The sequence below is a fragment of the Protomyctophum parallelum genome, assembly GCF_964188405.1.
Source record: "Protomyctophum parallelum genome assembly, chromosome: 4".
Classification (NCBI taxonomy): domain Eukaryota; kingdom Metazoa; phylum Chordata; class Actinopteri; order Myctophiformes; family Myctophidae; genus Protomyctophum; species Protomyctophum parallelum.
In genome coordinates this window covers 16,985,979-16,998,708 of record NC_139700.1, presented here as the reverse complement: position 1 = coordinate 16,998,708, position 12,730 = coordinate 16,985,979, and the positions used below count along the sequence as shown (strand labels likewise).

At 46.1% G+C, this 12,730-nt stretch overlaps 1 protein-coding gene across 1 annotated transcript in view; it reads left to right on the top strand.

The window, feature by feature from the left end:
- Positions 1–9,103, top strand: part of sema3d (sema domain, immunoglobulin domain (Ig), short basic domain, secreted, (semaphorin) 3D) — a 58,489-nt gene extending 49,386 nt beyond the window's left edge. The window contains exon 18 of the mRNA XM_083763187.1: positions 8,527–9,103. Within this exon, the coding sequence (XP_083619313.1) occupies positions 8,527–9,027 (501 nt within the window). The 3' untranslated portion in view covers positions 9,028–9,103. The remainder of the gene's footprint in view (positions 1–8,526) is intronic.
- The last annotated feature ends 3,627 nt before the right edge of the window (positions 9,104–12,730 follow it).

Genomic DNA, 12,730 nt, shown 5'->3' with positions numbered 1-12,730 from the left:
GCACGACAGTGCAGGGCGAGACACGAGACCTCTTAATGCAGGTCAAAAAGTGGTGTTTATGCTTTAGGGCCCAAAAACAAAACGGACGCTCTCATTGCATAATTCCGTCCTTACGTACTGCACTTCAAAGCAACAAAGCGAGGGACTCCTCACGCCGCCCTCGTTTGATTTACATCGACCTCACTCGGCCCGAGTCTTAAACCAGTCAGCCACAGTGCTGCTGTGACACAAATCACGGTCAAAGTTGTCTTTGGGACGGACAGAGACGAGGCCTGAGCAGCGCGGCGGGGATGCATGCCTTGCTGTTAAGTAGACGTCAATAGAGAACACCCACAGGCTTTTTTTGCTGTGGAACGCGGGGTCATCGGAAACGGAGGAGCGACGCGGCGAGGTTCCTTCGCCCCGAAGCCATTATGCTGATGTTTATGAGTGGTCGGGGGGCTCTCTAAAAAAGCTCCCTCTACAACTCCTCTGTGTCTTCGTTGAGGCGAGGAGTGACTGAGCAGGCGCACACTGCGAGGGGGGGGAGTGGGATGGGGTGTTTGTTTGGGGGTGCACTGGGGAGGGACGGCTTCTGTCGCAGTGAAAGATGGTATAGAGGATTGTTGTGGGGGGCCAAGGGAAAACTAACGACTGAGCAGTGACGGTTTAGAATGGGAAATGTAGTGTTTGTTTTTTTATGTCTTTGTTTGAATGTGTGTGGAGGAAAGAGGGAGAAAGACAAAGAAAGGAAGAGTGGGAGGGAACGGAGGCGGTAACGTGTCTGCATTGAAGGTGTGGAGAGGGGCTCATCAGCAACGGGTCCCGTTTGCAGCAGAGCGACACAGAGGACACTCACCTAGTCAGCCCCTCAGACCCCCCCCCCCCCCCCCCACACACACACACACACACACACACACACACACACACACACATACACCTTCTTCAAACACACTAACACATAGCATCCACCTCTCCTACCGACGTGCTGATCCCTCACTCGCTCCCACCACGTATACACATTTACCCCCCCCCCACCCCCACCCCTGTGTAAACACACTGACAGGTGCAAGAGCCACTAAAAGACCCATGTGTTCCTTTATGAGCCCCCACACAGCGGAAAGCGCTGTTTCTCTGTGCGTGTGCGTGTGTGCCTGTGTACCTGTGTGAGTATATAGATCATATAATACATATGTATAATATCTGTGCACATTAGTTCGTATACATGGAGCGCGATTGTTTTTAAAAGGGTGTGCGTGTGTATGTAGATGCAGGCCTGTAAGTGTATTTTGGTCCAGGACTTCAGGCATGTCTGTGCGTGCGTGCGTGCGTGCGTGCGTGCGTGCGTGCGTGTGTGCGTGCGTGCGTGCGTGCGTGCGTGTGTGTATATTAATGACTCTCTGCAGCGGAAATCACAACAGCGGGCTCCCCGGGGAGAGCCATGTGTTTTGGAGCTATAGCGAATCACAGTGGGGGTGTTTTCTGTGTTTGCGTGCCTCAGTGTGCAGTAATATGTGAGCCATTGTACTGGAGACGAAGTGATGATGGATCCAATGGAGGAACTTCTTCCTCCCTCAGGATTATGAACTCTCATACCGCAGGACATGCATTATTCCACAAATCAATACGGAATTCAATGGAGTTGATTGTGTGGTCAACGTACTTCATCATAGTAATATGTGACCAGTGCCAGTGATTTGAACCACAACTCGGCAATAGCATATAGCAATAGAATCTAAGTGACCATTTAATTGTTCCCTTCACCACTCACCACTTAAGACGTGTGTTATACTTACAAGATGATGCCACACACTTTTTTTGTTTGTTGTTAAACTTTGGAAAATGTTTGCTCATAATGACAATGCCCAAAATATAGACAGCAGGTTGAAAGAAAAGGTTAATGAACAGGAAGTCTAGAAGAGATAGCTATAGCTGGTCTAGCATAAACTTTTCAGCTCGCCTGGGTTTTGTATGCGTTAGAGATCTGATGTCACATCAGGCTTTAGGCCAGGTTATAGGGTTAAGAGACACTTATTTTGCGTTCACACAGGCAAATGCAAAGCTACAGTCTACCATTCATTGTCAATGGAAGCCATGCAGCGACATGAAGATGCAAAGATGCATCCGACGTTTGTAGCCGCTGCAAAAGCTACAACAGCTACAAATACACTGTGTAGCTTTGCATCTTTGTATCTTTTGCATCTGCCCGTGTGAACGCAGCATTACACCCCGAAACAAAATGTGTGAGAAAAGTGCAAATAGCGCTATTTGGTAGACGGTTGGGATGGGGTGGGGTTCTGCAGGGTGGTCTGGCCGACCTCACAGCTGAGACCGTGGTGTGTGTGTGTGTGTGTGTGTGTGTGTGTGTGTGTGTGTGTGTGTGTGTGTGTGTGTGTGTGTGTGTGTGTGTGTGTGTGTGTGTGTGTGTGTGTGTGTGTGAGGAGATCAGGTGATGTCAGAGGTGTCTGCTTAATGTCACACGAAACATCTCCCTCCGTCACTTCGCGTCCTCGTCTCGGTTCACCTCATTTGCCAAAAGACGGATTTGTTTCCCCCAAATTCCCCGTCGACTCGTCAGCCACACCATATCTATCCCTTCACGTATCCTCGCTTCCTGCGTCCTCCTTTACTGACACTTTGTTTCCTCAGTTGAATTATTTATATTCACGTTGTGCCCTCTTTTGTTTCCCCGGACATCCCTGCAGCTCTCTCTCTCTCTCTCTCTCTCTCTCTCTAGCTCTCTCTCTCTCTCTCTTCGTTTCTGGCATGAATAGCAGCAGTCGGCCGCCCAGCTGTGCATAGCACCTGCAGTCCCCTCCGATGCAATCCTCCTGTGTTGCTCACGCACACACATCTCCCCCTCATATCCCCTTGTAAAAGGCAGTGATTAAAGATATGAGCTGGGGGAGCTCTTTTACTCCCTCTCTCACTTGTTTTATTTTCTTTTCTTTTTTTGCATAATGGTGTTGACTATAGGGACCACGCTTTTGCTCCCGATCCGATTCCCATCATTTGATTTTGAGTATCTGCCCATACTGATTTTTCCCGATCCGTATACAGTATATACCTACATTATCCAAAATCACAGACAATAATCCATGGCAGTCTATCATGATATGGATACAATAAAGATACTAGGGAATAGGGATGTCCCGATCACAATGTTTTAATTAATTGGCGGTACTATGAACAAAGATAATAGTTTTTGACCAAATATATCAAGATCAATATTGTGGCAAGCACTATTGGTGGTTTAACCCATTTTGGGGCACGCCAAATCATTATCATTAGCACAACCACAAACGTCCAACACATATACAATGAATTACTCACCTATTGCTGCCTGCAGGTTCCATGTTTAATTCCAGCGTGTGTAACCTACATTGTCTAAGTGACAGTTTTCATATTGTAAACATGGTCGCTAACGTGGTTTAGCGACTAGTACTTTGACAGCTCATCCATCGTAGCTTGTTTACAAGTCAAACGGACTTCCTGTGCAGAAACTGCCTCATCAAAATAAGAGCCACTTGTATTGATTAGTCAACACTAGTTTTATTTCTAAGTCTACCTACAGGACGTTAACATCTCATTTGAGTGCCTGTTAGCATTCTCTAAATCCCTGTCTCAGCTGGTGCGCAAATGGCTATAGGCTGTGGCAAAAAATAACTAAAATTGTTCATTTTTTGGAACCATGAACTTTTGTTCAAAATGTTGAATTATGAACTATGAACTGAATTAGTTCCTTTTTAAATTTCTGAACTGTGAACTGAACTAGTTCATTAAAAAAAATAACTTTCCCAACACTGGGTGGGAGGCTAGCGTTTTCCTTTGCCCGGGTCTGCTTTGGTTCTTATCAGTTTGTTCATGTAACTGATTGTTCGGGGTAAGAAGTATTTTTCCATTGGCTTTGAGAGACTGCAAAAAACGTTTTCCATGCGGCAGCATCTCAAACAGCCTGCGGTTGGGGTGTCTCGGGTCCTTCATAATTCCACAAGCTTTGCTGACACAACGTTCGTCATACAGGGCTTCGATGGGGGGGGAGTTCACATCCGTTGATGCTGTCGCACAACCCTCTGCATTGCTTTGCGGTTGAGGTCGGTGCAGCTGCCATACCAGGCAGTGAAGCAGCCAGTCAGGATGCTCTCTGTGGTGCCTCTGTTATGTAGAAAGCTTTTAGGACTATAGGGCCCATGCCAGCTTTCTTAAGTCTCCTCAGGAAGTAGAGGCGTTGTTGTGCTTTCTTCACCACCCGCTCTGTCTGTACTGCCCAGGTGAGATCCTCAGTGATGTGCGCCCCCAGGAATTTGAACTCTCTGACCCTTTCCACTGCAGCACCCCCAATCTGGATGGGAGAGTGGTCTCTGGGAGGTCTCCTGTAGTCCAAGATCAGCCCTTTTGTTTTGTCAACGTTGAGAGCCATGCAGGTTGTTCTCCTGGCACCATTGTGCCAGGTTCTCCACTTCTCTCCTGTAGGCTGATTCATCATCGTCTGTGATCAGGCCTATGACTGTGGTGTTGTCTGCAAACTTGATCACTTTGTTGGAGCTGAACAGAGCCACGCAGTCATGGGTGTACACACTGTACAGGGAGTAGAGAAGAGGGCTCAGAACGCAGCCTTGAGGGGCTCCTGTGCTGAGGGTCACAGGGTAGGAGAAATGGTCAAAAAAGGAGTCTCCTGCTAAATGCAGGAGGGTTGGCAGGAATGCGTATGCCATATCACAATATTTATTACAGAATCAGAAAACAAATCAGAATAAAATGTATTTGTTTTTTAATACAAAATGAATGGCACAGACAGACTCTTCACATACTAAAGCATGTCTGAAATAAATGTAAGGGCTGAAATTGACATGTAAATATGAATAAATGCTTAAACATGTAGCGAACCAATATGTCAAGCTATGTGATGAACATATACATTAGAACTTGGTCCTTGATCGGCAGCCAACAGACACAGGCTCTGCATCCTGCAGCATGCGTGCTAAATAGAGGGATTTCTTGGGTTCGTACTCAGAACATACATGTTGCGTTCTGGAAAGCGGGCAGGGTTTCAGCTCTCGCTTGACCCGGTGACAAAATCTGCGTTTCCTTCCGCCTAGAATTCTGCTCTCAAGCTTAACGAGGGATCAAATGGTCTTCCTGAAAGCATGAGAAACGCTCAACCTTCTCTGTTTTATACAGAGCCTTGATGTGTTAAAAAAATACTATTAAAATCTGCCTTTCATTGTGCGTCTGGCCACGGATGCATGTGTACTCCTCCACATGCATACATGAACAGCGGAGAATCTGTTACAGCCTTCTGTGCATGAGTTTTGTGTTCGCTTATACACACAAGCATGCAAGCAAACACACACACACACACACACACACACAAACACATCATGCACGCGGACACACACACACACGCACCATCTGGGTGAGTTTAAGTGTTTGGCAGTGCAATTTAGTCACAGATGTCATGATTTTTGGACTGCAGCGGGAGAGGGGTTTGCAAGGCATGCAAACAAACATACAAACACCACTGATATTATATTGAAAGATGCCCTTGTTCCCAACAAAGGCGTTGCGTAAGCACGACTTTTGTGCCTTTTACTGGAATGAACCCACGGAGTCCACGGATGAGAGGGATGAGAGAGAGAGAGTCAGTGAAGGAGACATCATATTGATCCTGATGTGGGCCAGGGTCAGAGTTCAACGCAGAGTCTGTGCCGTATAGTGCTCTGCCTTTGGCCACCAAACACATCATCAGTGTCAGAGCTGAAAAAAACATCCCCAGGTTCTGCACACATGTCCATGCACAAGCATGCACACACACACACACACACACACACACTGTCAAGACTATTATGCATCAACACCCACTGACTGCTCATGCACAAACTCATGCACACGACGCACACATACATTCCGAAGCACAATGCACGCATGTGTTCACTCACCCGCGTGCGTCACACAGATGTACACACGCACGGTATGGGCTTAACCCATTAAAAAACACAATAAGCATCTGTGTCATTTTAGATTTTAATAATTAGTTTTTGGCTTTTCTGCCTTTATTGATAGTTGATTTGTGAAGATGGACAGGAATGAGGGAGAGAGAAGGGGAGAGATACGCAGCACACTGTAGCAGATATACAAGCTCATAGCGCGTCACTTGAGCCGTGATATGAGCTTGTAGATCTACTATTTAAAAAATATATTGAACATTTTTGCAAATCTTTGAATATACACGGTTTTTAAAGCAACATTTTTTAACTCAAATCTTAGCTTCTGGGGGTCCCTGAAGATGGGGGTCGGCAGCCAAATACATATAGGTTTGGTGGTCGTGGACATGAACATGTTTGAGCACCGCCAGAAAACTGTTAGGATTTCAGAAGACATAAAATGTTGTAGAATCGGCCTCAGGTCTTAATGGCTTTTAATGCACAGCCCAGATACTGTAGCTCGTTTCCTTCCCGGAGCCTCCTAAACTATCTCCATTATCAGTTTCACCTCTGGCCAGGGGGTGGAGGTACACGAGACCTGGAGGTATGCTTTGAAGCATAATGCATACATGCACAGATGGAAACACGCATGCACACACACACACACACACACACACGCACACACACACACACACACACACACACACACGCACACACGCGCACATACATGCACACACACTGTGTCCTGTTGTTGTGAATGCATGCAGCTGTGTTTTTTCAGGGTCCGACACTGGACTGGTGTGCATGAAACAAGAGGAGCATAAACATTATAGTACTCTACTCACCCTAAACCTCAAGTACAAATATACCAATGCACGCACACACACACACACACGCACACACACGCACGCACACACACACGAGCACACAAACACACACACACACACACACACACACGCACGCAGCAAAAACACACACAAGCGTATGCACGCCCACAAGCATACAGTAAAATCCCGAAAGTCTGAACATGTACAAATTTAACCAAACACTGGTTCCTTTCGTGCACCTCCCAGAGTAAAAAATTGGTACATGTTTACAGGCATCACAGCTAAATATCTCAACACAACATTGAATGATCTCAGTCCCTTGACACCCACCACTCTGTGCATCCTGTTTCAAGGGTCATTACCATGGTTAACACTCCTTGGCTGCAAATCAACCATGACAATTTATGTGTGTGAACAGGACACTAGGTAACGGACAGGTGTTTGGTGATAGCCTATTGAGACGATTGACGGATTGGTCAGAATAGTAACATTTCACCTGTATTTTTGTGTTCAGATCAGGATTATTATTTATATTTCAAAGCAAAGTCAGAACTACAGTACAATTCTACCCACAGCCCAGTTGGTTATATTGTCTGATTTGCTTTTGAAACAGATACTGACAAATGTAATGCCTGTAAATGTCCCTACCATTTGACCGCCAGGATTAATTAATCGCACATTGCCAAGGTTTTATCGCGTGCAACCCTTATTTTGAAGAGCCAGATATCCGTAACCGGATGTTACAATGACAAAATGCTGTGTGTGGTGTCATCATTAGGGAAGGGACTCATAAAAATGTGTCCGCGACCCACAAATGGGTCCCGACCCACTGTTTGGGAAACATACAGTTTGGTGAAAATAGTTTTAGTGGATAATACAGCTTTATTCGGTGGGGGCAGTGGTGACTCAGGGGTAGAGTGGCTGGATGGTAACCGCAAGGTTGCCTGTTCGAACCCGGGCTCCCCTTAGTGTCGAAGTGTCTGAACCAGGGGGGCAGTCAGCCAGATATTTCGTGAAGATTTTGAAATCGGTAGTTCATATAATGGCCTGTTGTGGCGCTGGACTGGACCCAAAAAGCCCCATAGCTCCATAGAGGCCCATGTATTTTGGCCCAACTTCACCTAGACTGTATTACCTTAATAAACATGGTCATGAATACTTTCTTCTTCCAGTCACTATTTTAAAGTCTCATTTCTAATGAGTCATGATATTCTTTTTGGAAAATTATGGTCCCATTAATTAAAAAAATGACCATAAAGAAAAAAAAACATCGCGTATGTTCTGAGGGGCGTGGCTACCATTACAGTCTATGATCGGGATTCCCCTCCCACTCGAGTCAAAATAAAAACCAACGGAGAAGAAGGGGGGAAGTCCCGCCTCGTTGTCTGGGCAGCCAATGGCCAGCTGGTCCAAAACGGAGCCAGCCAATGGCCAGCTGGTACCAAACGGATCTAGAAAGATGGCGACTTACAGTGCAGGAATAACAGGCTTCATTTTACGTCCATGTTAGACCCGGCGAACGCTTTGTCCATATTTTTTACAGTCTATGGTCTGAACCCTTCATTTCTCCTGATGTGCTGGTTGGTGCCTTGCATGGTTTCCGCCGCCATCGGTGTATGAATGTATGTGTGAATCAGTGAATTGATGCACAATCTATGTAAAGCGCCTTGGATAAAGGCGCTACCGTATATAAATGCACCATTTACCATTTATTCATTAGAATGTAGAGTAATTAATTAGCTTTAATTGATTTGAATAGAATTGAACAGTTTGCTTGCTTGTATTGTTGTCTGCAGGTGGGACTCGACGAGCGTGTGGTTCACACGGACCGAGGCCTCCTCTTGCGCTCCCTCCACTCCTCCGACGTCGGCACGTACCTGTGCGTGGCTCAGGAGCACACGCACTTCACGCACACGCTGCTGCGCGTCACGCTGCGGCTCGTCACGCACGGCCGGCTGGACGGGCGGCCCAAGCCCAGCGAGGTCCCCGTGCACGCGGAGCCTCCGGCGCCGCCATCACCACCACGCCACGGGGCGGAGTCTCGCCAGCGCTACAAGGACTACCTGAGGGTGATGAGCTCTCCCATTGGCTCTCTGGAGGAGTACTGCGACTCGCTGTGGCTGGAGAAGAGACCCCCGCGGGCGCGGGGGAAGGGCATGGCGCCAGGCAAATGGAAACACATCCAGGAAATGAAGAAGAGTCGGAACAGGAGGCACCACACGCGGAGCCCGGAAGACAGGCACCGGCGGCCCGATAGGAGAGCGGAGTGGGACGTGGGAGCAGACACGGAGCAATAACAAAGTCGACAGAGGACAACCGGGTGTTGATTTAACTTGGTTAAATTGTGTTGTATGGTGTGTGTGTGTGTTGTGTTGTATGGTGTGTGTGTGTGTGTGTGTGTGTGTGTGTGTGTACTTCCTTCACTGAATGATTTTGACAGTCTTTTCAACCACTCTGACTATCTAAGGCTCTTCAGACTCATAAAATACACAGCAGTGGTTCTCAAACCTTTACATTTCAAGGACCCCCAGTTTGGTATGCAATAGACCACAGACCCTCATAAGAGAGTGTACAAATGGGAACATAATTATAGTTACAGACCTGTATAAGGGTCCATTTGGTTCCTAACTATCAATAATGTAGCTGGGCAACCTCTGGAACTCCCCTCTCAAAGTGGGGTCACTAGACCCTACTTTGAGAAATAGTATCCAAATTTCAGTGGGTCCGTTAAATCACGCCCACTGCTATGCCCTATTGAATAGGGCAAATCTGCCATTCCCATAGAGATTTACAAGAATATTTATCCCCTGGGCGCACTTCCAGGGGGACCCACGGAGCAGTGCCCACCCTTAAGCCATCCAGGATCCTGGTGAATCATGAAAAATCTAAATCAAAAAATATAAAAAGTATAATAATTTATTACTAGGCTACATTTAAATAAATATCCTTTGTTTAGCACTTTTCATTTTTCTTTCTTCACAGAATAAATGGTCATGATTCACCAAGATCCTGGATGGCTTGATTCTAGGCTTAAAATAATTGATGTAGGCCTAAATATTTTTGTAAATCTCTATGGGACACATGAATGACCAATTTTTCAGTGCATGGGTCCAGAAAACCACGCCCATTGCTATGTCTTGACTTATACACTACTGTACATTTAGTAGGTATAAGTAAACTCCATCATTGGCCTTTTTAGGAGCTTTCCCCTGTGTACTGTTGTTTGTTTGTTTGTTGTTCAGGAAGTGTAGAATCGAGCAGAGGAGAAAGAGAGGGATGTGCTCATCTGACAATGTTTTTTGTTGTTGTTCGTTTGTGGTAATGGGAGATTGTGTTCATGTTGAATGACTGTAAATATTTATATAATGTGTACAGGAGCTGCAGAATGCTCGATTTAGGATTAGCAAAGACCAACTTTACTGACTAAACGGATAATCATGTATCATTGTCTGCGGAAAGAAAGCAACGTTATTTTTGTACAAAAGTAATTTTACTACATTGTAGGTACAGTAGGCTATAGTAGCTGTTCTTTTTTATTGTCTTTTGCGTTGCCTTGAAAGTTATTTAAATAAATTTTCTAGGTCTGGCTGATTTGACAATTTCTTCCAAGCATTCTTTGCTAGATAAAACACAATGGGGTGAAATCCCAGTTGCAGCATGGCCACCCATGTGATGTCAATCAAATTGATTCGTTTCATTAACTGCTGCACCCATACTTTTGGGAACTACGAAGTACAAACCAACAAGAACACAATGCAAACACAGGACTTAAATACACACAGGATAACAGGGCACAGGTGGAACCAAAATACAATCAACACTAGGATAGGCTGGGGACTAAAAAGGACACAGGTGGAAACACTGAGAAATTACAAGGTAGGTTAGACAAGGCAACTAACTGGAAGACACGAAACACTAAGAACAATACTACAAAATAAGATACACAAAACTATAAGGCAACAACAGAGTAACAGAAAACCAAAACCAAAGAGAAACAGTCAGGAATACAAGAGCAAATACATAAACAAAACATACTGAAATAAGTGAAATGACAGAAATACATATTAAAGTTCACGGTCCGAGGAGCGGACAGTGACACACACACACACACACACACATACACACACACACAGCCAGTGTGTAGAGCCAGTGTTTACAGTGTCTATAAAGCCTAATTTATATACGAAGATTGTAGAGTTTAAATCCTATATAGGGGACGGGACAGTCGGCTGAACATGTTGCACCCCCATCACTGCCGCACACTTGGCTGGGAAGTATTCCTGACCCTGTTTCACAAGCATATACATTATTATGGTGGCAAAAAGCTATAATTAATTTGCTCTTTAAACTAAACCAATTAGTTGTATCCACCAGGCCAAAGGCCTGGGGGGAGTATGTTTTGCACTCAGTCCGGCTATATAGTCTATAGTTTCTATAGACTATAGCTATTCAGAAACGGGTCTCATGGTCGCAGGCAACGTATTTCCTGTAGGAGGTGACGACATATCTGCGGTTTCCCCGCATCTCCTTCTACTACAGTGAATGGAAAAGTGACTGATGTTAGTCTGCCTCAAACGTTACTCTTTTACCTGCTTTTTACAACATTACAAAGATGCCCAGAACATCGGGATGAACCTGTGTAGTTTATGGCTGCTCCAACAGTAGTGGCAACATAAAAAAAAAAACACACACAAGGAACACAAGGCTGCTGTACTTTATACCTCATACTTTAATGCTTAGTATGAGGTATAAAGTACAGCAGCCTTGTATTTGTCGCACTAAATTGCTCTACTACATCTCATGAAAATCTAGCCTATAGGCCTACAATCAAAATCTATCCTTGATCTGGTTGTGTTTAAAACAATGCCACTGAGCATCTTTGCACTATTGCTAAATTGGTTCTGGGAAAACTTGGATAATCACATCGTTACCAATCAATTGAAAATAGACTGTGAAGTATTTATTTTACTTGTGAAAGATGCTGGCTGCTGTTCACACAGCTTGGCGTCAAGGGCCCTGGCTCTGTCTTTTCTGTAGACAGCAGCAGCCTATGGTTCCACAACACCATGTTCTCTGTGCAACACAACATGAAAAGCATGTCACTGACACACTAGTGCACGGCTTCATAATTGCACATAATATAAGCCACTCGGATGTTTTACTGTGTAGCCTACTATTATCTTGGGACAGCAGAGGCTCCCAACTATTCAGCATAGCATTTGAGTTTGGAAACCTTTTTTTCTCCCACCAGCAGAGAGAGAGTGAGTGTATTATCAGTCACGGAGTCTCCGCCAATTGCCGCCAATACCCACCCGCGGCAGGTGGCAGTGTGTCTCGGCGGCATCGGTCCGACACCCTACCCCAAACCCAACCCGAACCACAAGCAGGACCAACGCACTGCCGCGGAACAGAGCGGCAGTGGAGTGTCAAAATCCCCCCACCTTCCCCCGGCAGCGGCCCGGCTGTTACCGGCAGTTGCGGCGTCTGGAGCGGCAGCCACGGAACGGACCGACACTGCCGCGAAACAGAGCTGTCATAATCCACCCACCTTCGCCGGTATAGCTGCCACCCCTCCACCCACGGCTGTTATCGGCAGTTGCGGCATCTGGACCGGTGACCGTGAAGCGGAGCAGCAAGTGACATAATCCCCCCACCTTCCCCCCAGGTGCTTTATTATTTAGATTAACATGAACCTCCATCCATCCATCTTCAACCGCTTATCTGTAGTTGGGTCACGGGGGCAACAGTTCCACCAGATAACTCCAGACTTCCCTCTCTAGAGCAACTTCCTTAATAATTTCCTCCTGGGGGATCCCGAGGCGTTCCAAGGCCAGTGAGTCGATGTGATCCCCCCATCTGCACCTTGGTCTGCCCCTAGAGAGGTCCTCCGAGGCTCGAGGACCTCCCTAGGGAGACGCCCGAGAGGCATCCTAACCCGGAATCTTAGTGTCCCTATTCTTGAATGCTAGCATCCCTATTCTTAAACGCTAGCGTCCATAT